The sequence below is a fragment of the Rhineura floridana genome, chromosome 3, assembly GCF_030035675.1.
Source record: "Rhineura floridana isolate rRhiFlo1 chromosome 3, rRhiFlo1.hap2, whole genome shotgun sequence".
Classification (NCBI taxonomy): Eukaryota; Metazoa; Chordata; class Lepidosauria; order Squamata; family Rhineuridae; genus Rhineura; species Rhineura floridana.
The window spans coordinates 201,892,852-201,917,888 of record NC_084482.1 but is presented as its reverse complement, the minus strand read 5'-3'; the positions used below and the strand labels follow the sequence as shown (position 1 = coordinate 201,917,888).

At 45.0% G+C, this 25,037-nt stretch overlaps 1 protein-coding gene across 6 annotated transcripts in view; it reads right to left on the bottom strand.

The window, feature by feature from the left end:
* Positions 1-21,212, bottom strand: part of LOC133381088 (zinc finger protein 436-like) — a 37,501-nt gene extending 16,289 nt beyond the window's left edge. For 2 of the 6 annotated variants that reach the window (XM_061619615.1, XM_061619617.1), the window contains exon 1: positions 21,126-21,212. Coding sequence is in view for 2 of the 6 variants with exons in the window: in XM_061619613.1 (XP_061475597.1) it covers positions 20,805-20,873 (69 nt within the window). In the remaining 4 variants the exon portion in view is untranslated. Of the gene's footprint in view, positions 1-16,091; positions 16,179-20,804; positions 20,952-21,125 lie in introns of those variants that run through there. The other 4 variants (XM_061619613.1, XM_061619619.1, XM_061619614.1 and 1 more) reach the window with 4 other exon arrangements.
* Between the last annotated feature and the right edge of the window lie 3,825 nt (positions 21,213-25,037).

Here is a 25,037-nt window from a genome sequence, read left to right as displayed (position 1 = left end):
ACAGCTACATTCATTGCTTAAGTAGCAGCATACTGTAATCAGTCTAATTTTACATCAAACTGCAGTTTCAGATTCAACTGTTAATGCATCCAAACGAGAAAGAGAACATAACCTCCAGTTTGCTCACAAAAGGCTGGCTTCACCATCATATGACACTGACCAATTAAAAGGCTTTGAAATTAATAAAAATAGATTTGACACAGATTTCTAGGACAAATAATGAAAGAAATATAATTTTCTAGGTTAGATCTCTGTAGAAACAGTAGTCACACAGGAAAGAAGCAAAGTACGAAGAACACCAACAAACATACAAATAATTTAATACTCCATCTTTGGAGATGCAGTCCTGACTGCAGGTGTTGCCACCACTCACCATATGCTCAGAGGTACGTTACCAAATTTTTCCAAGCTACACAGGAAGTGGATTGGACTGTGAAAGACCAACCCAAATTGTGTTTGCATTTTTACAAATTTATAGGGTAATACAATATCTCAGAGAGGAGGTCAGGTCTCCTGCTCCCCTGGTGCATTCGCTGTAGTTGTCCAATTTCCCTGCTTGTTGAAGTTTGATAGAAATATCTGTTGGCTATAGGCACGTCCTTAAACCGCAAGGTTTTTTTGCCTATTAGTGAATATACTTAAAAGTTCCAAATAAAAGTAAAATTACATCAGGGAAAGGATACCGTTTTACAGATTGAGAGCTACATTGCCTTGTGGGCAATCTTAAAGGGCTGCATACCAGTGGTGGGCGTGGCCAGAGGCAAAAGTGGGAGGAGCAACAGATGTGACTCTAGCTTTGTACACATTCCAGCCATACAAAAAGTCAGATGTTTCAATACATGCACCTCTCCATTTGGACGAACAAGAGGCATTATCACAGTTCACGGATACATTCCAGCCAAGCAAAAGCATTTAAGGAGGACAAGTATACTTTTTATATATAAAAAGTACACATAAAACAACATTTGTGCCTATATCTATATGTTTCTTAGGCTGCCATCAAGACAGGACAGGCAGCTGTCCCTGTGTGGCTCGCCTCATCTGGCCGCCTCCCTCCTCCTCATGGGAGAAAGTGTAAAGGGGGCAGGAGGCTTGGCCACCTATGAGGGGAGGACAGTAGGAGGCTTGGTGACCTGTTGAGGGGGGGGAAGGTTTGGCCAGGTCTAAGTGGAGGGAAAATTTGGCAAAGTCTGGGGGGGGGGGTTGGTGAGATGGGGTGGGACTGGCATTCCTGGAGTTTGGTGCTGGGGTTGGCATGCAAAGTGAGTAGGGGCAGAAGCCCCTAGTTTTATCATAACTTTTCTAAAACAATAAAAACATTTCCAGATCAAAATAGAAGGTGATAATGTCAAAATGGAATTTATACCCTCAAAACTCAGAGGGATGTATCCAGCCTTAGTCATACTCAGAGTAGTACTATGGACTGCCTTAAAGTCAATCCCGACTTCTGGTGACCCTACGAATAGGGTTTTCATAGTAAGCAGTATTCAGAGGGGGTTTACCATTGCCTTCCTCTGAGGCTGAGAGGCAGTGACTGGCCCAAGGTCACCCAGTGCGCTTCATGGCTGTGTGGGAAAATGAATAGTCACAACTCAGGTCCATTAGTTTCAATGGGCCTAATGCATGAGTAAAACTTAGCTGAATGCAAGCCAGAATCTCCACCACAGTTGTTCTGAAATGGATTCCAGAATATCTTTTCCTGAGGCTGGAGGCCTTTACTACAAAAGCTGCTGTCTTCCAAGTCACATACCAATTACTTCCTTGTAATAGAGAGTTTAATTCCCCCCCTTTTCATTTTTCAATCCTTCATGTTCTTTTAGTAAGGGCTTTAGATCACCAATCGCTATGGTCTGCAGGAGAGGGCCTCCTGCAGATACCGTCTCATCAGGGGGTCCATTCTATAAGATGTCCGAATTGGCCTTTAACATGGCAGCTCCTACCCCTTGGAACTTCCTCCCGGTACATATCAAACAAGCTCCATCTCCATTGTCTTTTCGGGGCCTACTGAAGACCTCCCTTTTCCAACCAGCCTTTTAAGTGGAGATCTTTATCCCAGTCACTTTTGGATTGGATCTGAGATGGTTTTACACATAAAAGTGTTTTTAATTGTTTTTAATATGAAATTGGTTTTTTAAATTGTTTTACATATGAGAGTGGTTTTAATTGCTTTCTAAATTGTTCTAATTGCTTTGGTACATCTTATTGTGTTATTGTTTTTACTGCTGACAATTTTATTGCAAAATGCTTCCAGACATTTTCTGGGAAGCAGTTATTAAATGACATTAAAATAATAATAATAATAATAGATTATTTCTCTCACAATATCAGCAGAAAGCTGACATTCACGAACATAGTGAGGTATAGCTGAATCGCACCCTTCATGTATTCCACTCAAGGGGCCAGCCTAAGATCTTTTGCTGCCTGAGGAAAAAGGACAAGATGGCACCTTTCCTCACACCATGTAACAAAATTGGACCAAGCTGGGATCATATCCACACCATGCATCTGAAGCACTGTTATACCACTTTAACAGTCATAGCTTCCCCCAAATAATCCTGGGAAGTGTAGTTTGTCAAGAGGGCTTAGGGGTGTTAGGAGATCCCTATTCCTCCCACTAAGCTACGATACTCAAGAGTGGTTTAACAATCCCTCCTTCTTCCTAGACCACTCAGAATGATAGCACTGTGAGGGGTCTAGGGGATCTCCTAACAATTCTTAGCACCCTTAACAAACAAAAGTTCCCAGGATGCTTTGCGGAAAGCCATGACTGTTTAAAGTAGTATTGTTGTTATGTGCCTTCAAGTTGATTATGACTTATGGCGACCCTATGAATCAGTGACCTCCAATAGCATCTGTCATGAACCACCCTGTTTAGATCTTGTAAGTTCAGGTCTGTGGCTTGCTTTATGGAATCAATCCATCTCCTGTTTAGCCGTCCTCTTTTTCTACTCCCATATGTTTTTCCCAGCATTATTGTCTTTTCTAATGAATCATGTCTTCTCGTTATGTGTCCAAAGTATGATAACCTCAGTTTCATCATTTTAGCTTCTAGTGATGTAAATGTAAATGTACTGCCTTCAAGTCGATTTCTGATTTATGGCGACTCTATGAATAGGGTTTTCATGAAGCTGAGAGACAGTGACTGGCCCAAGGTCACCCAGTGAGCTTCATGGCTATGTGGGGATTCAAACCCTGGTCTCCCAGGTCGTAGTCCAACACCTTTTCCACTATACCACACTGGCTCTCGCTTCTAGTGATAGTTCTGGTTTAATTTGTTCTAACAACCAATTATTTGTCTTTTGGCGGTCCATGGTATGCACAAAGCTCTCCTCCAACACGACATTTCAAATGAGTTGATTTTTCTCTTACCCACTTTTTTCACTATCCAACTTTCACATCCATACATAGAGATTGGGAATACCATGGTCTGAATGATCCTGACTTTAGTGTTCAGTGATACATCTTTGCATTTGAGGACCTTTTCTAGTTCTCTCATAGCTGCCCTCCCCAGTCCTAGCCTTCTTCTGATTTCTTGACTATTGTCTCCATTTTGGTTAATGACTATGCCAAGGTATTGATGACAAGTTCAATGTCCTCGTTGTCAACTTTAAAATTACATAAATCTTCTGTTGTCATTACTTTAGTCTTCTTGACGTTCAGCTGTAGTCCTGTTCTTGTGCTTTCCTCTTTAACTTTCATCAGCATTCGTTTCAAATCATTACTGGTTTCTGTTAGTAGTATCGTCTGCATATCTTAAATTACTGATATTTCTCCCTCCAATTTTCACACCTCCTGGTCTGAAGGCACATGAGGCCAGCACCCTGCTGAAGCTAAGCAGGGTCAAGTCTGGTCAATGCCTGGATGGGAGACTGCCTGGGAACCACATGTAAGCCGCCTTGGGTTTCTATCATGAAAAGAAAGGTGGGGTAGAAATGTAATAAATAAATAAATAAATAAATCTTAGTCCAATCCCGCTTTTCGTATGATATGTTCTGGGTATAGATTAAACAAGTAGGGTGATAAAATTAACCCCTGTCTCACACCCTTTCCAATGGGAAACGAATCAGTTTCTCCATATTTTGTCTTTACAGTAGCCTCTTGTCCAGAGTATAGTTTGCGCATCAGGACAATCAGATGCTGTGGCATCATCATTTCTTTTAAAGCATTCCATAGTTTTTCATGATCTACATTCTACACAGTCAAAGGCTTAGCTGTAATCTACAAAGCACAGGGTGATTTCCTTCTGAAATTCCTTGGTCCGTTCCATTATCCAACGTATATTTGCAATATGATCTCTGGTGCCTCTTCCCTTTCTAAATCCAGCTTGGACGTCTGGCATTTCTCGCTCCATATATGGTAAGAGCCTTTGTAGAATCTTGAGCATTACTTTACTTGCATGGGATATTAAGGCAATAGTTCAATAATTACTGCATTCCCTGGGATCCCCTTTCTTTAGAATTCGGATGTATATTGAACGCTTCCAGTCTGTGGACCATTGTTTTATTTTCTATATTTGTTGTCAAATTTTTGTCAAAAGTTGGACAGATTCAGTCTCAGTAACTTGTAGTAACTCCATTGGTATGCCATCTGTTCCTGGTGATTTGTTTCTTCCAAGTATTTTAAGAGCAGCTTTCACCTCACATTCTAAAAATTTCTGGTTCTTCATCGTACTATTCCTCCATGAATGAATCTGTCATCCTTGCATCTCTTTTATAGAGTTCTTCAGTGTATTGCTTCCATCTTCCTTTTATTTCATCTCGGTCAGTCAGCGTGTTCCCCTGTTGATTAGTCAACATCCCTATTCTTGGTTGAAATTTCCCTTTCATTTCTCTTATCTTTTGGAATAGGGCTCTTGTTCTTCCCTTTTTGTTGTCCTCTTCTATTTCTTTACAGTAACTATTGTAATAGTTCTCTTTGTCCCTACATACTAGTCACTGTATTGTTGCGTTTAGGGTTCTAACCCTGTTTCTTTCTCCTTTTGCTTTTGCTTTCCTTCTTTGCTTTGTTCTTCTTTAGCGTGGTATAAATTGGTATAAGAATGCTTTAAATGTATAGATGTGAACTGGCAGCTGAAGCTCACTTCAACACTGTAAATGGAGCAGCAACCTCCACTGCACCTTACGGCAGACGACACGACACACACAGCTCTGTCCTTCCACTGCCTTCCTTCTTCCCACCCATTAGCATCTGCTTGCCTCAGCTGCTGCCTCACATCACCTAAGACAGGAGTTGCCAATGTGGCACCTATGGGCGCCGGTGTGCCTACTAGTACCTCCTATGGTGCTGAAGAATATCCCACTCAAAAGCCCACCATTCAGGAGAGACTGCTCTTGCTGCTCAGTTCCTGTTTGCACTGAGACAGCCTCTTCTACATTGAATGGCTCCCCCAAATCCCCACATTTCATTGGATGTCAAGTCTGGACACCCATCCTGCCCCCATTCTGAACAGAGCAGAAGTGCAAAGAACTTCTCTCTGGGAGCGAGCGTAGTAGTGGATGATGTAGGTGACTTTCCTCCCCACAATTGGGGCAGCTGCTGGGGATGGCATGCCGGCATCATTTCGTGTTCCTGTCTTTTTCAACTCTTTTAGGTTTGACAATAATTTTGCATTTTGCCATGTTTCCATGGCAGACATTTTGTGTTATGACACACCCCACACCAGCCATTTTGCGATTGGTGAGAATCTCAACATTCTAAATGTGCACACTAAAGGTTGGCGACCCTGGCTGGCCCTGTCCTCTTAACATACTCTCTGCCCGCTCTGTGTTCACCAAGTTTCTGACATGTTCTACCAAGGAAAGCTGCCCTGGCCCATCGTGATTTATTTTTTATCACCCAGTAAAACCACCTCTGAATACCGCTTAGTCGGGGATGGACTTGAAGGCAGTCCATATCCATTTCAAAAGCTTTAGGCAGCAACTCAGAGGTGCTTTGCTTTGTGATGCTCCTGTTTTTTTCTTTAGTAGCCTTTTTACTGACCAGTTTCATTTACCCGCCTCTTTGTTATTTCTGCGATTTGTTTCATTTCTGCTGCTTTTATTGTTTTCAATGATTGATGGTTTTAATCTGTGGATTCCCTGGGGTGGGCTGCTTTGCTTTATTTTACAAGAAAAGCAAGCCACCAAACGATTAAATGAGATAAATAAATAAAAATCTTAAGAGTTCCTGCCAGTTGCATGCAATCTCTTAAAAATTTAGTCACAGAACCTCTGCCAAGAACAAAAGAAGGAAACTTAATACAATGGTTTTATGGTTATTTTCAAAATATTTTTTTGCCTCTAAATAGTGCTTGAGTGTGTCCAAAGCACTTCACGTACATTTTTCTCAGCAATCCTTCCAAACAACCCTGTAAAGTAGAGCTACAATCCTCAGAGTAGTTTAACAATCAATCCCTGTTCTCAGGGAATTCTGGGAATTATCGGTGTGTGAGAACAGGGGTCTCCTAACAGCTTCCAGCACCCTTAACAAACTACAGTTCTCAGGATTCTTTGGGAGACGCCATGACTGTTTAAAGTCGTACAATGCTGCTTTAAATGTCTGGTGCAGATGGGACCAAAGTGGTGATAGCGATCGGAATCTATTCCAAAACCTTCTTCCCTTAAACACAAACTTTAGCAAATGGAGGCAGATGTGGCCAAAATAGAGCTCTGTGTAAGCACAAAGCTTGCTGTCATTGCCTTCCTACCTCTCCCAAAACAAACACCGTCCTTTCCTACCTGAAATCCATGTTTGCCATTATAATCTACTCACAAGTCATTTTCACAGAGAGACAGGAAGCTGCCTGATACCACATCAGACTACTCTTTCCCTGTCCAGCCTAGTGCTGTCACTGACTGGCACTGTCTCTCTCGGCTTCAGGCAGAGAGAGTTTTCTCGATAACTTGTTAATTGGCCCTGTGAAATGGCCACAGTGTAATCGATTCCTTACTGCCTTGAATCTGAACCTGTAGAAATTGGTGGGTGGCGGAAGAACAGTGTGATGACACACAGCCTGAACATCAAGTTAAAATCAAAAGCCACCATTGGCCCAGATTCTCTGTGGATGCAGAATGGCATCGCTCTATGGTCACATCCATACCATACATTTAAAGCACATGGCTTCCACCCAAAGAATCCTGGGAGTGTTGTTTGCCCCACATGATTGCTGGATCATCACCTTGTAGTGGTGAGCGGACGTGCGTGTTCCAACAAACCCTGTGAGCGATGCCGTCGGGAGTCATGTACTCCCAGCAGGGTCACCCATGGCGGTAATGTTGAGGGAGAGGAACCAGACAAAGAACGATCCAAGAAAGTCCTCAACGGCAGAACAGGCGGAGGATAACAATGTGTACGTTACAACGGCTGTGAAGGTGGGTGAAGGCTGCAGCAGATAAAAGACTTCCAATCGTCATTTTATCCATGCTATTGGATCAAAGCCTTTTTCTGTCAAGATTGTGTGTTGATCGTCGTGCGCCAATCTCCCCACATAAAACAAATTCACGCACAGGCGTCTTCCAACCAAATTATCTTGGAAGACAATCTTACTCGGTCACGACTGATCGCCAACCAACCAGCACCCTTAACAAAGTACAGTTGCAGAGATTACTTGGGGAAAGCTGTGCGCTTTAAATGAGCGCTGAATGTGCTTTAAATGTATGGGGTTGATGTGGCCTGTCTCTTTTCATCTCTACAGTCAAAAACCCTATAAAATGTGCATTCAAATCTAGAGTGGAGAAAGCAGCTCAAGATTAGATCGGATACATTTTATTTTTATACCACTTTTCTCTTTATTTGTATCCTGCTTTTTTCTCCTAGGAGCTCAGGGATCTTTGCCCCCTCACTTTCACTTCCTCCAGTCCTGGCTGACAGATAGTGACTGACCCAAGGTCACCCAGAATGCTTGGTGGCCAAGCAGGGACTTGAACCCAAGATTCCCCAGTCCTTGGCCACCTCTCTACCCCATGCTGGCTCTCTTAACCACCTGTACCAGTTAAGGCAGGGGTGGGGAACCTGCGGCCCTCCAGATGTTGTTGGGACTCCAGCTCCCATCAGCCCCATCCAGCATCGCCAATGGTCAGGATCAGGACTGATGGGAGCTGCAGTCCAAGAGCATTGGGAGGACAGTAGATTGAGGAAGGATGGCCTAGTACTATCTTGTCTAATCTGGCAGTGGCTCTCTGGGGTTTCAGGTAGGGAGTTTTTCCCAGCCCTACCCGGAGATGCCAGGGATTGAGCCTGGGGCCTCCTGCACACACACACCTGGCGCTCTGCCTCTGAGCTACAACCCCTCCCTTTGCGTCGCTCCAGGCTTGGACCTTCAAGGCTGTGCAATTATTTCCAGAGCTCTGGCTTGCCACATCGGCTGCTGCAGTGGTAAATCCAGCTTCCCTCCACTGGTACTTATAAACCTTTACTGCTATTATAATTCCTGCACTGCAATCCGGGGCCTTAAATGCGGGCTGGGATTTAAAAACAAAAGAGAGGCACAGATTCTGTTTACGGCTGCACATGCCCTCTGGAGCAGGATGGGGTGGGGAGTCTGCACAGCTGGTCCAAGGAGGAACCCTTCCCCATCCAGATTAGAGGGGGAATGTGGTATCGCTCTGTGCTTATTTGGGGGGCGGTGGGGGGAGAGAAAGCCATGTGCTTTGCTGCGTTTGGTGCCTGCTTGTTCTTTATTGGTCTGCGCTGAGCCTGGAGCTGGAGACTGCCTTGCTTTTTATTAATCTAATAAAAGGATTTGACAGAGCGCTTTTAGTACGCAGAGTGCTCTCTCTCTCTTTTTTACACTGCTCGGCATCCCAACAAACAGCAGCTTTATGGGTCAAAGATGAAAAATGCTGGCTCTTCCCCCAACCCCGCCCCCACCAAACCCCCAGGAGGAATCTACCATCGACGGCCATTAACCCCAGCGGCTGTGTGAAGCCTGCAGAGTTGGAGGCAGTATACTTTTGAATACCAGGGTTCTGTGGGACAAACAACAGAGGAAGGCTAGGAAAACAGGCAACGGTGTTCTACGGAGCTGGAACATTCCTCCGTGTAATTCAGATGTGGGGAACCTTTCGCCCTCTGGGTGCTGCTGAGCTACAGCTCCCATCAGTCCCAGCAAGCGTGGCCAACAGCCAGGGATGACGGGAGTCGTAGTTCAGCAACGTCTGGAGGGCCAAAGGCTCCCCACGCTTGATGTAGTTCACGAGAGTGTAAGAAGGGCTCTGCTGGCTCAGGCCAATCTAGTCCAGCATCCTGTTCCCACAGTGCCTCTGGGAAGCCCCCAAGCAGGGCCTGAGCGCAAGAGCACTCTCCCCACTTGTGCTTCCCCAACAATGGGCATTCAGAGGCACGCGGCCTCCCACAGCTGAGGTAGAACGTCGCCATGGATAGCCTTACGCTCTACACATTTTCCTAATCCTCTTTTACAGCCATCCAAGTTGGTGGCCATCACTGCCTCCTGTTGAAGCAAATTCCACAGTTCAACTACGCACTGTGTGAAGAAGTCCTTCCTTTGGTCTGTCCTGAATCTTCCAACCTTCAGCTTCATTGGATGGCCCTGAGGTCTAGTATTAGGACTGGAAGCAACTCTCCAAGGTTTCAGAAAGGGGACCTTCCCAGCCCCACCTGGAGGGGCCCAGGGATTGGACCTAGAACCTTCGGCATGCAAAGCAGATAATATGACCATCAAGTTCCAGCTCATCTATTCCCTGTTCTCTTCATATCCAGCCTGGGGGCTTCCCAAAAGCATAGCCTTATGGGGCAAGAATGGGGCAGACGTTCAATTCAGTTTGTATTTAAAGGCAAATCTATAGCACAGTGGGGAGGAGAGCCTGGCTGGGAGTTCAGAGTCTGTGAGTTCAAATCCCCACTCGTGTCTCCTGGGTGTCAAGGGCCAGCTAAAGATCACCCCCATAGTGAGTGGCTCAGGGGTTACGTGCCCTGCCACCTGTGCAGCTGTGGGCAAGCTGCATAGTCCCAAGGAGCCCAGTTGCCCCCCAGCTGGCAGTTGCGGACAAGGAAGGGGCTGGCTTGTGCAGCTGTGGCAAGCTGAGCAGGCCCTAGCCAGCTGGGGAGGACTAGCCTCAGAGGGAGGCAATGGGAAACCCCCTCTGAATACCGCTTACCATGAAATCCCTATTCATAGGGTAGCCATAAGTCGGGATCGACTTGAAGGCAGTCCATTTCCATTTTTTCTATCAAATTGGTACTTTCTGATACAACACAAGAACCAAAGACACAGCCATCTTTTGGAATCCCGACTTCTCAGAATTTTGCAATGCAGTTCCCCAACCAAACAGTGTTTACAAATATGCATAGCTTAGGGGAAAGTGGGCATGAGAATGCATATATTACTGAACGTAACATAAAAATGCATTATGTTAAGAGGAATTGCTTGCAAACATGGGTAAATTAGTCAAAGCTCCATATTAAAAATGTGTTTATCAGGGGAAATTGGCACTAAAATGCTGATGAATTTTCATGAGGATTTTTTTTAGTTGCTGCAGAAACTGCAGAACTGAATTTAAGACTGGAGTGAGAAACAGAAAGAAGTGAAACTGACAGATCTGTTCAATCCTATAAGCCACTGAGGAAGGACAGGATGCTGGACTAGACAGGCCTCTTTGGTTTGCCCTGGCGGGGCTCCCACGCTCACAGTACCCGTGGAAACAGAATCCATCATCTGTAACTTCCTAGGTCCCTTGATTTTCAGTAAGAGCCATAGTTCAGAAGGCAGAGCCTCTGCTTTGCATGTAGAGGTCCCAGGTTCAATCCTCGACATCTCAGGTAGGACTGGGAGAGACCCCCTTGCCTGAAACCCTAGAGAGCCACTGCCAGTCAGTATAGACAATACTGAGCTAGGTGGACCAATGGGCTGACTCAGTATAAGGCTATGTTCCTATCTGCCAGGTCCAGGCCCAACTGACTGTCCAATGGGACAAGTTGATTTCAGCGGAACAAATCACACCTAAATGTGAACCAGGTGTTTTAAAACCCTTACTGGGCTGTACCACTTTACAGCTGGAGTGATAGAATGACTGAATGTTTATACAGCTGCACAAAGAAATGTAGGTGTCAAGTTCTAAACTAGCCTTCACTCATATATGCTCATTTTCTATATGCAGGAACCCCCACTCCTCCGGGGCCAGATGGGGAAGCATTCAAAAACTGAATCTCCACCATCCCAATAAACATTCTGAAGCAGTCCAGTCCAGGAGCAGATGTATCCCCTCACCTTCTGTGAACTTCATCTTGGCTAAACTTACTGAATTTAGCCAAGATCTCTCTCTTCTGGCCTGCAGTCAATTCCTCTTGCAAAGGGGCAATTTCTACAAATGTTCTGCCTTTTTGGATGTTGGCCTCTACGTGGACAAAAGTGTCAATTTTGTTTCTTCTCAAGTTCTCTTTTCAGTCTTAAATCCCGTTCTCTCAGTGTTCCACACCTGTTTGCGAAGTCCATACAAGAACTCATATGGATTTCCAGATGCAATTGTACACGTTTTTGCAAGAAAATGTTCTTAATAAAATGCAGTTTTAGATGTTATTTTTACTGACACATGCATTGTTGTCCATGTGAGCCCTTCATATATGCTTCGTCATGTGTATTTTGGGGTTGGAGCACTGCATCGCAAAATTTGGAGATGTCCGTATTTTTGAAGGACATTTGTGATGTGGTTCGCGTACGGCAGGGGTGGGAATTGAGGCCCTCCAGATGTTGTCAGACACCAACTCCCATCAGTCCCAGCCAGCATAGCCAATGAGCAGGGATGATGGAAGCTGTAGTCCAATGCCATCCGGAGGGCCACAGACTTCCCATTTATTATTATTATTATTATTATTTATACCCCGCCATTTTTCCAAAACTGGAACTCACGGCGGCTTCCAGATAAAAATACATATAATTAAAAACATACAAAGTCTACATTAAAATAAACTATTTCCGATATTAAAACCATACACACATATAGCTAAAAGTGTTCAAAACTAGTTTAAAAATAATATAATAGACATTAGCAATGCAGCACCCTTCACACCCTATCCTTAACAGCCTTCAATTCCAAAGGCTTGTTAGAATAAGAAGGTCTTTGCTTGTCAGCGGAAGGACTGCAAGGAGGGGGTCATTCTTACCTCCCTAGGAAGGGCATTCCAAAGTCTAGGGGCAGCCACCAAGAAGGCCCTCTCACGCATCCCCGCTAGTCGTAATTGAGAAGATGTGAGTATTGAGAGAAGGGCCTCTCCTGAAGAGCTCAGGGCCCAGGCAGGCTCATACAGGGAGATACGGTCTGATAAATAGCCTGGACCTAAGCCGTATAGGGCTTTATAGGTCATCACCAGCACTTTGAATTGTGTCCGGAAACAGACTGGCAACCAGTGGAGCTTTTTTAACAGGGGGGCAGTATGGTCCCTGTAACCAGCCCCAGTTAACAGTCTGACTGCAGCACGTTGTACCAACTGAAGTTTCCGAACAGTCTTCAGAGGCAGCCCCATGTAGAGCGCATTACAGTAATCTAAAAGGGATGTAACTAAGGCATGTGTCACCGTGGCATATTGAGTTGAGAAGTGTGAATCAGCTTGTTATGCATAAAAATGTGAACCAAACGTGCTTCTTCCCTAGCCTCTAGCTCAGGTGTGGGGAAGCTGGGGGCCCTCCAGATGTTGCTGAACTGCAACTCCCATCAGCCCCAGCAAGTATGTCCAACGGCCAAGGATGATGGGAGTCGAAGTTCAGCAACATCTGGAGGCCCTCCAGCTTCCCCACACCTGTTCTAGTCAGTTATATCACTGTGACATTCCACAAGTTGGATGGTGGGCCTTTCTTATGTTTATTTTATTTATTTAACAAAACTTATATATATTATGTGAGAGCCAGTAAGTTGTTGGACTACGACCTGGGAGACCAGGGTTCAAATCTCCACATAGCCATGAAGCTCACTGGGTGACCTTGGGCCACTCACTGCCTCTCAGCCTCATGAAAACCCTATTCATAGGGTAGCCATAAGTCAGAATCGACTTGAAGGCAGTACATTTACATATATTATGTACTGCTTGACTGTAGTAAACCTCTAAACGATTTTCAAAAATAGTAAAAGTATCAATAAAGACAGTTTAAAACAAGTAATTAAAAACAGTTTTTAAACAATTGAGGCTGCAACCCAATACACACTTTTGTTGTTGTTACGTGCCTTCAAGTCGATCCCGACTTATGGCTACCCTATGAACAGGGTTTTCATGGTAAGCGGTGTTCAGAGGGGGTTTACCATTGCCTCTCTCTGAGGCTAGTCCTCCGCAGCTGGTAGGGCCTGCTCAGCTTGCCACAGCTGCACAAGTCAGCCCCTTCCTTGTCCGCAACTGCCAGCTGGGGGGCAATTGGGCTCCTTGGGACTATTGAATTGAATTGAAACTTTATTTTTACCCCGCCCTTTTTCCAAACTGGAACTCAGGGCAGCTTACAAATAGAACTACATGTAGTTAAAAACATAGAAAAACACACAATTAAAATACAATTAAACTATGCACAACCTTAAAACCGTAAAAGGCACTTAAAAATCTAAAAACAATTTAAAATAATACAAATAATAATATAAAACAATAAAACAAGCCTTGTAAAGCCCAATCCTAAACACCTTCTATCCCAAAAGCCTTTTGGAATAAAAAAGTCTTTACTTGCCGACGGAAGGATGGCAAGGAAGTGGCCATTCGAGCCTCCCTAGGAAGGGAGTTCCAGAACCTAGGAGCAGCCACCGAGAAGGCCCTATCTCGTCTCCCCACCAATCGCACTTGCGAGGGTGTTGGGACTGAGAGAAGGGCCTCTCCTGAAGATCTCAGGACCCAGGCAGGCTCGTATAGGGAGATACAGTCTGACAAATAGCCTGGACCTGGGCCGTATAGGGCTTTGAAGGTCAAAACCAGCACTTTGAATTGTGACCGGAAACCCTATGAATCAGTGACCTCCAAGAGCATCTGTCATGAACTACCCTGTTCAGATCTTGTAAGTTCAGGTCTGTGGCTTCCTTTAGGGAATCAATCCATCTCTTGTTTGGCCTTCCTCTTTTTCTGCTCCCTTCTGTTTTTCCCAGCATTATTGTCTTTTCTAGTAAATCCTGTCTTCTCATTACGTGTCCAAAGTATGATAACCTCAGTTTCATCATTTTAGCTTCTAGATCTGAACAAATGTAGTGGGTGTTAATTGGCTTCCCAATGCCAGGATATCAGTGTTATCAACAACAGTGCATGCATGCATGTGTGTGTGTGTGTGTGTGAATGGCCACTGTTAATAACACAATTAAAACCATTTATAGTGTTCTACATTGTTTCCATAACTTCTGACCTCACTGTTTACACACACACCCCCGCCAAAACCGTGTGCATGTGAGTATGTGACACATACACATCCCTGCAACTCAGGATAAATATTTCATTATGATACTACTTTGAAAGTCATGGCTTCCCCCAAAGAATCCCGGGAACTGTAGTTTAAGGGTGCTGAGCATTGTTAGGAGACTCCGTATTCCCCTCACAGGACTACAATTCCTAGAGTTCCCTGGGAAGAGGGATTGACTATTAAACCACGTGGGGAACTGTAGTTCTGTGAGGGGAAGAGGGGTCTCCTAACTACAGTTACAGTTCCCGGGGAGGGTTAATTGTTATAACTGTAATGCCTCCTGCCCAATTTTAATATTGTTGCTGCAGATGTATTGTTTCTATATTGTATTACTGTATTTTATCAATTGTATTTTAACAATTTTGTAAGTCGCCTAGAGTGGCCATTGGCCAGATAGGCGACGAAGAAATTAAATTTATTATTATTATTATTAGGAAACTACAGTTCCCAGGATTCTTTGGGAGAAGCCATGGCTGTTCTCTGAGTTGTTTTGCTGCAACAGTCTAAAAGGAATACAGGTAGCAGGTGCTGCAAATGACCAGGGGTGTTATTATGGGGAATCCGGGGGGGAGGGGGCAAGCCCCACATATTTTGCGCTGGGTCCTGAATTTCCTGGCCCTTGTCAGATTTAGTTAACCTTCATGTTGGTGGTGGGTCCTCCTGTATGCTTACAGGATGGCTGCATGCTAGAAATGGACAAATCCATCATTTCTGGTTTCTTTCAATTTCCCATTTTCCATCCTTAAACTCAGTTCTCCACATTTCCACGTCAGTTTGAGATTTTTCAAAAAGAAATTCATTTTAGTGTGCATTTCACCTAAGATAAACACGTTTCCATGCAACTCTGTGTTTTGCAAAGCAATTTCCCCCAATATACTGCATTTTTGTTGTTATTTCCACTAAAATATGCATTTTCAGGCACACTTGCCCCCAGTGCATGTGTTTTTCTACACACTGCTTGGCCAGAAAAGTACATTGCAAAATTCAGAGAAGTGCAGATTTCGAAGGATGGCTATGTTTTGGTTCATGTATCGTTTTGGAAAGTGCAAATTAAGTAAGTTCGCTTTTAGATGCGAACTGAATCGAGTTTCTCCCACATCCCTGCTGGGCATGCTGCAAAACCTCAGCTGCCCACCATCTACACATGTTCAGTGGCACATTTGTATCATTGTGCCCCAAGTCTTTTAAGTACCCAAAAATGTCCCGGGGAAAGACCCTTCCTAGAGACCTGAGAAGAGCCACTGCCAACACAGACCATGCTGCCCCAGATGGATAATTTGCCTGACCTGGTATTAAGGCAGCTTTGTAGGCTCCTCTTGCCACAATGCTACGCATGACTCTTGCTTCTCCCTCTCCTAGCACAGAAGTAATAAAAGATTAAAGAGCAAAACGGAAAGGGTCGCAAACACCACCACCCTCCGGAGGCAAGGGCAGCCCCGTCAATGCCACAGATTGATTCGGCGGACGAAGTGCCCTGCCTGGTCTCTGTTGCCAGAGTGGAAGGGTCTCTCCTGAAATGCCGTGGATGGATATATGCGCAAACATATATAGAGGACGGTTGGGCTGATTTCTCTCTCGTTACCAGACAGCGATTTCCTGCCTCCTGCCCTCTTTAGTTATTTATGGGATTGTCTACACTGCTTTCCAACTGGCGTGCCCAAAGCCGTCTTTCCTGTCCCACCCACCCCCAACTCGCCTCCCCCCCCATTGCTTTCTCCTCTCCTCCACCCTTCCTGTGTACCTTTACTTCACTGGTCTGAGACATCAGCCTCCAGCCGCTTGCAAAGATAATTCAAAATCCCAGTTGGCAAAGGAGGCAGACAGGAAGTGGCATTCATTAATGTGATCCCATTCTCTCCTCCCTCCCTCTCCCCCAAGCCTCCTTTCTCTCTAGCAACTGAAGCTTTGTTGACTTAACCGTTAAAGAGCCAGGGAGGAGTGCCTCTGGCCTGGGAATGTGGATGATGACTTATGAGCATCTTCAACAGGGACATTATTATCGTTGTTATTATTAATCACATTTATATTCCACCCTTCCTCCCAAAGAAGTCCAGGGTGGCAAACATATCAGTGAACCTCACCTAGAGTTCTCCACCCCTGCACTGGAGACTGGCCCCTTCACTGAGAAGAGCCCAGCATGAAAATAAGTACAGCATTTCTGGGTGAAAACAGGGTCCGTCTAATCCAGTGTCCAGCTTCCCAACAAGGCCAGCCTGCCAGATGCCTCCAGGAAGCCCATGAGCAGGGCATGAAGGCGACCACCCTCCCTGTTTGCCCCGCAACTGGTATTTTGAGGTAGATTACCACAGATCATGGAGGCTCCACTGGGGCCGTGTGCCTATGCAGAAGGGTGGGGTATAAATTGGGAAAAATTAATTGATAAAACATTAAACAGCCACTGCTGGTAGCAGGAGGTAGACCTATCCTCCAAAACATTCGCTCAATAAGCCATTTTTAAAGCCGTTGAAGCCACCAGCAGCCCCCAACGTGTCTTGCAGCAGTGAATTCCATCAACTTGCATATTGGGTGAAGTCCTATCTCCTTTTTGCTTGTCCTGAACGTACTGCCTCTGTTCCCCAGGGTGAGCTCCACGTTCCAGTAATACAAGTGAGAAAAGTCGGGAGCTATTGCTAGTCGGGCGGTATATAAATTTAATAAATAAATAAATAAATAAGTGTCCCTCAATCCACTTCACTAACTTTCATAAAACTCTTAGCCATCTTTCTCCCCTCACCCTCAACCATTTATCCCTGAACAAGAGGTTTCTCCCTTAACAAAAAAGCCCAAAATGCTTTTCACCTATTCCTTTAGGCAGGACAGGGTGGGGGGACCTCAGACCCAGGAGCCAAATGCAGCCCTCCAGGCCTCTTTGCCTGGATCTCAGGACTCTCCCCACACCAGATCCCCCTTCCCACACTGGCAGCTGGAGGCTCCATGCCAGTGGGGCTGTGGAATCCGCTTCAGGTTTTAGTCCGAACTTTCAAAGAGTTGCCCAAGGTGCTGAAGCCACTGTCACATTTGCATGGAGCCCCCAGCCCCCACTGCCTTCCCAGACACACAACCTCTTCCCAGGGCACACCACTCTCTGGCCTTCCTTGAATGTTTCTTCCTGGCTGGAACATGAACTCTTGATTACGCCTCTTGCTTTCCTGGATGGAGGCTAGAGAGCAGTGGATGAGTGCATGTGTGGAAGCTAGCCTCCTACACAAGAGGTAACATTTGCATTTGTTACTCTGTATGCTTTTCCTCTGGCCTTGTCCACTGCTGCCATGCGGCCCCCAGAAGGTTGCACAGAAGGGAATGTGGCCCCTGGACCAAAAACTGGTTCCCCACCTATGCTTTCAGAAAGGGCGCGGCATCCCCCTGATTGTGTTCTAATCTCACATTCCTAATCAGTTCCTGTTCTCTCTTCTCCAAGGATGTCCATACCTTTTCCTGGAGCCCCAGAGCCCAAAGGAGGATTTGTCTACATGTGTGCACCAAATACATGTATACACCAAATAGCGGTCCTTATGTTGCCAAAACAGCCTCACCCGAACACAAGAGGGAGGTATCCTCAGGCTTTGGGGAAACTCACGTTTTTCAAAGTACAGAAATATGTACATATTATTAGGCATATATACACATAGATCTCACACGCACAAGACAAATGATTTTTTAAGCATCAAACAGCACTTCAGACAAGTCTGCACTGGATCCTGAAATGATGTGCTTACTAAGAGTAGACCATAGTGACTAACATAACAAGATCAGTTGAAGATGGCTGCGGAAGCCAAAACTTTTAAAGACTTCATTATCTCTGGTTGTGTTAGTCATTGCAAATATATATATATATATATACACACACACACACACACACACACACATTCACATGGCAAAAGTATTCTCCAAGGACTGGTCCTTATGTCGCCAAAACATCCAAGCATGAGAGGAGGCTATCAGCAGGCTTAGGGGAGGGAACCCCAAGGTTTTCAAAGGTACCAAAAATGTATGTATAATTATATATATATGTGTGTGTACATATATAGATATCTGGAAAAGGATATTGCTGGCTGACTGAAACTCTAAACATGAGCACTCCCTGCTGCAACATTATGTTGCAGATCCCCTTAGAATAGATAGGAAAGGTCCGTGTCTGTGGAAAAGCATATGCGTGGTACACCAAAGGTCGCATTCAGTCCTAGCATCTCCAGGGAGGTCTGAGCAAGATCCCTATGTGAAGCTCTGGAGGGCTACTGCCAGTCAGTGTAGACAGTACTGAGCTAGATGGACCAATGGTCTGACTCAGTATAAAGCAGCCTCCTATGTTCCTATGATCTGGATTTTCTATTTCCTAATGTGTAGTTACACACAACAATATACAGTAAAACTAGAAATCTGTAACCACATGTTATAAAAGGCCTGCTGGATCAGACCTCATAAGAACATAAGAACATAAGAAGAGCCTGCTGATCAGGCCAGTGGCCCATCTAGTCCAGCATCCTCTTCTCACAGTGGCCAACCAGGTGCCTGGGGGAAGCCCACAAGCAGGACCCGAGTGCAAGAACACTCTCCCCTCCTGAGGCTTCCGGCAACTGGTTTTCAGAAGCATGCTGCCTCTGACTAGGGTGGCAGAGCACAACAATCACGGCTAGTAGCCATTGATAGCCCTGTCCTCCATGAATTTGTCTAATCTTCTTTTAAAGCCATCCAAGCTGGTGGCCATTACTGCGTCTTGTGAGAGCAAATTCCATAGTTTAATTATGCGCTGAGTAAAGAAGTACTTCCTTTTGTCAGTCCTGAATCTTCCAACATTCAGCTTCTTTGAATGTCCACGAGTTCTAGTATTATGAGAGAGAGAGAAGAACTTTTCTCTATCCACCTCAAATCCATGTCATCCAAGATACTACAGAGAAGCCCACCCCCCTTTAAAGGCCCATCTAGACCAGCATCCTGTTCTCACCGTGGCCAACCAGATACATCTGTGAAGCCTCCAAGCAGGATCAGAGTGCAACAGCACTACTCTCCTCACTTGTGATTCCTACCAACTGGCATTCAATGGCATACTGCCTCCAGCACCAGAAGTAGAGCTTAGCCATTGTGGCTAGAAGCCATTGATAGCCATGCTCCAGAAATTTTTCTAATGCTCTTTTGAGTCCATCCAAGCTGGTGGCAATCACTACCTCTTGTGGTTGCGAATTCCATAGTTTAACCGTGCACTGTGTGGAGGAAAAAATGACACGCTGAAATGGGTGGAACTGTCTGCCACAAGATGTGGTGATAGCTACTAGCTTATATGGCTTTTTCAAAAAGATTTAGGACAGGGCTGGGGAACCTGTGGTCCTCCAGAAGTTCCTGGACTCCAACTCCCATCAGCCCTAGCCATCATAGTCAATGAACAGGAATGGTGGGAGTTGGAGTCCCACAGCAAATTGAGGGCCACAAGATTCCCCATCCCTGGATTTGATAAATTCACAGATAATAGATCTACCCACAACAGCTAAAAACACCTATTTCTGGATATGTTTCCAACAGTGAGGCCTATATTTGGAAAAGCAACCCAAAGCCAAATAAGCATGAATTGTTAAAGAAAACTGGGTAATAGCTGGCACTAGTGAAATCAACTGCTTTAATGAGAAACCCACAGGAGGCTGAGAAGCTGGAATTAGAAATTATTGGAAATTACTGGAAGTGGGTTTATCATGCTTTAAGTGACTATTAAGGTGGGAGAGGAATATCTTTAATGAGTGGGTTTTTGAGAATGGCAAATCATATATGAATGTTCAAATTGATTTTACAGTGTTTTACATTTTATATTTCATAACAAAGAACTTAATATAAGTTTATCCCCCTGCCAAAAAATGGGACCTCCACATCCAGAGACAATATATTTCCAGTTCTGGGGTGGAGCCTTAGTCCAACCAAGAACATTCAAAGAGCCCTGCTGGATGAGGCCAATGGACCATCTAATCCAGCATCTTGTTCTCACAGTGGCCAACCAGGTGCCCACGAGAAGCCTGAAAGCAGGACCTGGGCACAGAAGAACTCTCCCCACTTATGAGAGTGGATATACATTTAATTAATTAATTAATAAATTTCCAGTAACCGGTATTCATATTGCCTCAGAGTGCGGCGGTAAAACATAGCACTTGTGCCTAGTAGCTAATCGATAGCCTTATCCACCTTGAAATTGTCTAACCTCTTTTGAAGCCATCCAAGTTGGTGGCCATCACTGCCTCTTGTGGGAGTGAATTCCACAGCCCCTTTTGTCTATCCTGAATCTTCCAACATCCAGCTTCATTAGATGTCCCTAAGTTCTAATATTATGAGAGGAGAAAACTTCTCTCTCTCTACACTTCCTCCACTTTATGCACGATTTTATACACCTTTATCTTGTCCCTTGCTATTTGCCCCCCCAAACGAAAAGCTTTCCACAGAGTTAAAAAAAGGTCTTTTCTCCTGTTCTTCAGCTTACAAGGAATAGATGGACGCAACAGTAGTTTATCCTCACTCCCAGCTTCTGGTATGTAGAGGTACACGGCATCTCAAGGTGGCGGTTCCATTTTCCATAAGGGTACAATGGGTCCCCAACTAGGATCAGCTAACAAACGGTCTCTCTGATCTGGAGGGCGTGGGAAAGGAAGACAGGGAAGGGAGTGTGTTTACAGCAAAGCCTCCTCATTCCAGCCGGCCATGAGTTTATCCTTTCTTCTGATTCTTTCTCTACCTAACTAACCAACCATCCGCTTCTTTCCTTCCGATCTCTGCCTTTTACCAAATCCCCTCCTTCACTTACCTCTCCAAAAGCACCGACTCCTTTGCAGCCACTGCAAAATCATCCAACACTCTAAACTTTGGAACAACCCGAAAGGACTCTCCGTTAAGGGGGAGGGACAGGAAAAGGAATTCGCTACAACTTTTTTTTAAAAAAAAATAACCTCTCTGCATCTCTGGGCCTTCTCTAGGCGCGGGAGCTTTGTGCCTTTAACCCGTTACACCTTTTATAGGAAAAGTAACTTTGCAGAGGACCCCCTCCAGCAATCCTCGTTTGTATGGTGCGTTCAGGATGATTTCGGCTAGTGACATGGGGTGGTTATACTCATCCCGCTTTCAGTGTTGTTGCACATGTTTTGGGGCAGGCATTTCCAGTGGGCACAGACATATCTCTTGCAGAGCTTGGAAAAGTTACTTTTTTGAACTACAACTCCCATCAGCCCTAGGCAACATGGCCACTGGATTAGGCTGATGGGAGCTGTAGTTCAAAAAAGTAACTTTTCCAAGCTCTGATTGGCGAAACCCTTTAACTTCTCTCATATGTGGTGACTAGAACCAGGGCCTTTTCCGTGGTGGCCCCCGAACTGTGGAACAGTCTCCCCGATGAGGTGCGCCTGGCACCGACGCTACTATCTTTTCGGCGCCAGGTGAAAACCTTTTTATACTCCCAGGAATTTTAAAGTGTGTTTTAATAGCATTTTCATCATTATTTGTATTTTGGATGTTATTTGGTTCTTTCATTGTTTGTTTGTTTTGTTTTCTTGATTTATTGTATTTATTGTATTTATACATTGCTTGTTTTTTATCTTTTTGTACACCGCCCAGAGAGCCTTCGGGCTTAGGGCGGTATATAAATTAAATTAAATACATAAATAAATAATATTGCAAATGTTCCGGTTTAGTTTTTGTCCTGCTTGTGTTGCGCTGTAGTGCAAGGCCACATCCACACCAGACATTTATTCCGCTTGAAACAGTCATGGCTTCCCCCAAAGGAGCCTGGGAAGTGTAGTTTGCTAAGGGTGCTGAGAGTCCTTAGGAGACTGCTTTTTCCCCTCACAGAGCTCCAGTTCTCAGAATTCTTTGGGAAGAGAGACTGACTGTTAAACCACACCGGCCATTGGAGCTCTGTAAGGGGAATATAGGAGTCTCTTAATCAGCCTCAGAGGGAGGCAATGGTAAACCACCTCTGAATACCGCTTACCATGAAAAACCCTATTCATAGGGCTGCCATAAATCAACTTGAAGGCAGTCCATAATAACACTCAGCACCTTTCACAAACTATTCACCCTTCACTTCCCAGGATTCTTTGGGGGAAGCCGTGACTGTTTAAAATGGAATAAATGTCTGGTTTGGATGTGGCCTCAAGAATGACCCCCCCCCCATGGCAATAGTATAGTAGCATTGGGAAAACATGGCACAGCAACTAATAAGAGTGGAGTGATGTGTGGACGGTCTAGTATAAATCCACCACTAATGTACTATTAGTGCATCAATGACATGTTACAGAAGACAACCCCACCTCCCCCCAAAAAACACCTCTCTAGAGGGGCCAACTAGCCATTAAAAAAGGCCGTCCTGCCCTTGTGCCTTTAAGAGGTTTGGTACACACAACTCCACAGGGGAAGCTTAGCATAACATGGAGCTAAACACAGCCATCTGTCTGCTATTGGCTGCTGATCAAAAGGTTAAGAGGGAAGATTATAAGGGTAGGTTCAAAGGCTGGCAGGTCTAGACAGAAATAGAATATATTGTGATTTCACAATCTTAGCCCTGAAGCGTATTTCCTTCCTTCCTTTCTTCTCCTCCCCCAGGTCATTAAAAAACTATTCCATGTATGCAGGCGTTGCCATCTGAGGTTGCCAACTGATCAAGAAAATACAGACTGGCCTGCTTTTGTGCCTTTAACTATGTGATCTGTAGAAATCAGCAGATGATGCTTTCTCCAGCATGAAGATAAGCATGATCATCTGCTAATGCAGGTGTCGGGAATTGTGGCCCTCCAGATGAAGCTGAACTTCAACTCCCATCATTCCTAGCCATCAGCCATGCTTGTTGGGGCTGATGGGAGCTGTAGTTCAGCAACAACAGGAGGGCCAAAGGTTCCTTCACATCTGCACTAATGTCTGCTGATCAAGTGACTGTTAAAAGCACAGGAGCAGGGGTTCACAAAATAGCTGGCAATCCTGTATCAACTGGGCTGCCTTGCCTGTTCTTGTGTCTTTAACATAGATGTGGTGCAAAACCAGGGAAGGACATATGAAGATGAATGTTACCTCTTACTATGGCCGATTCAGTTGGTCTTTAGGACACAGCTGGACCCACTTCAAAAGTTGGCAACCCAAGGAAGCATCACAGGGTAGGGGGAGAAGACAAAGGAGATGTGTTGAAGGAAGAGTCTACTGCTATTCTGGTTGGCTTTCGTACATGGAATTGGGGTGGGGGGATGCGGTAAAAGAGGATGTGGTGGGGGGCAAAAAGAGGATAGAGAAGGTATGATCCAAGCAAAGGGGTGTTGCTGAGGGAAAGTCCCACAGCTGAGACAGAGAGTGGCAAAAGAACTGAGGCGAAGAAGGGGAGAAGAATGGCTCTCTGCCTGGCCCTCGGGATTCTCACCATGCCTCCCCCCTCACCAGGCTTGCTTCATGCCCTTCTTGTGTTTTCGCCTGGCTCAAATGTGTCCTTGAACTTGGGAGAAGGGCCATAGTGCAGTGGCAGAGCATCTGCCTTGCATGCAGAAGGTCCCAGTTTTAGTCCCCAATGGCATCTCCTGTTGGCTATTAAACCGAGAAAGCAGAGGTTAAATTTCCACAAGTGAGCTACGTGACTTAGAAGCGAAAGTTGGCAGAGCTCGAGCCATCTTCAAGGACACGTTGCTAAGCAACCTAGGCTCGGGCAGCTGGCCTTATCTATATAGAGGGCCAGCAGACACTTGTGAGTGTGGGGGTCGAGGAGTTTGTACAGAGAGAGCTTGTGATATATTGTCAGTAAAGTGACTCTTAAAACTTATTGCTTGTCCGGCTCATTGCTTCAACTGGCATCTAGCCTGTCACTATACTGTTCTGCATCCTGGGCATCTGCTTGCGCCAGATACAACATCCAACAAGTGGTAGCAGAGGATGGTTACCTGGTGCTGATGGTTACCTGGTGCTGAAGATTGCAGAAAAGCGGCAGAGAAAAGCCAGAACTGCAGACCAGCGAGTAAAACAGCAGAGAGACGGAGAAACCGAAAGCTGAGCTGAAAGCTGTGAGAGAGCCGTGGGAAAAAAAAAACCTGACTGAAGGACAGAGGTGAGAAGCTCTAATTACAAAGGCGGTGAACTGTGAAAAGTGAAAGTATGTCTGTTACGTTATCGGCCGGGATTCCCTTGGAAAGGCTGACAGGGAAAAATTATGGCACTTGGAAACAGAGAATGCAGGCTTTTCTAGTGAAAGAAGACCTGTGGAAAGCTATCGCAGAAGACCCACCCGCCGGGGTGCCTATTCCAGCAGATTGGAGAAGGCTGGATGAGAGGGCAAAGGCGTTAATTGTTCTTGCTATTGATGATTCTCAATTACTGCATGTGCGTGATGCAACAACGGCAAAGGAAACCTGGGAAACTTTAAGAAATATTCATGTGAAAAAGACTGCCAGTTCTAAAATATATCTTGCCAGAAGATTGTATCAGATGCGCTTATCTGGAGATACAACCATGTCAGAGCATTTGTTGGAAATAAACAGACTGAGTTGTCAGAATGTGAAATTGAACATTCTCAAACGCAAAAAGTGTATATCACATTAGCTTCACTAGATTCAAGTTATGATAGTCTGGTGAGCTCTTTGGAAGCAATGGATGATGTAAATCTCAATATGGATTATATAGAAGGCAAACTTTTACAAGAATTCCAAAGGAGGCAGGAAATGGCAAAGCAGGAAAAGACTGAGTCTAAACACAA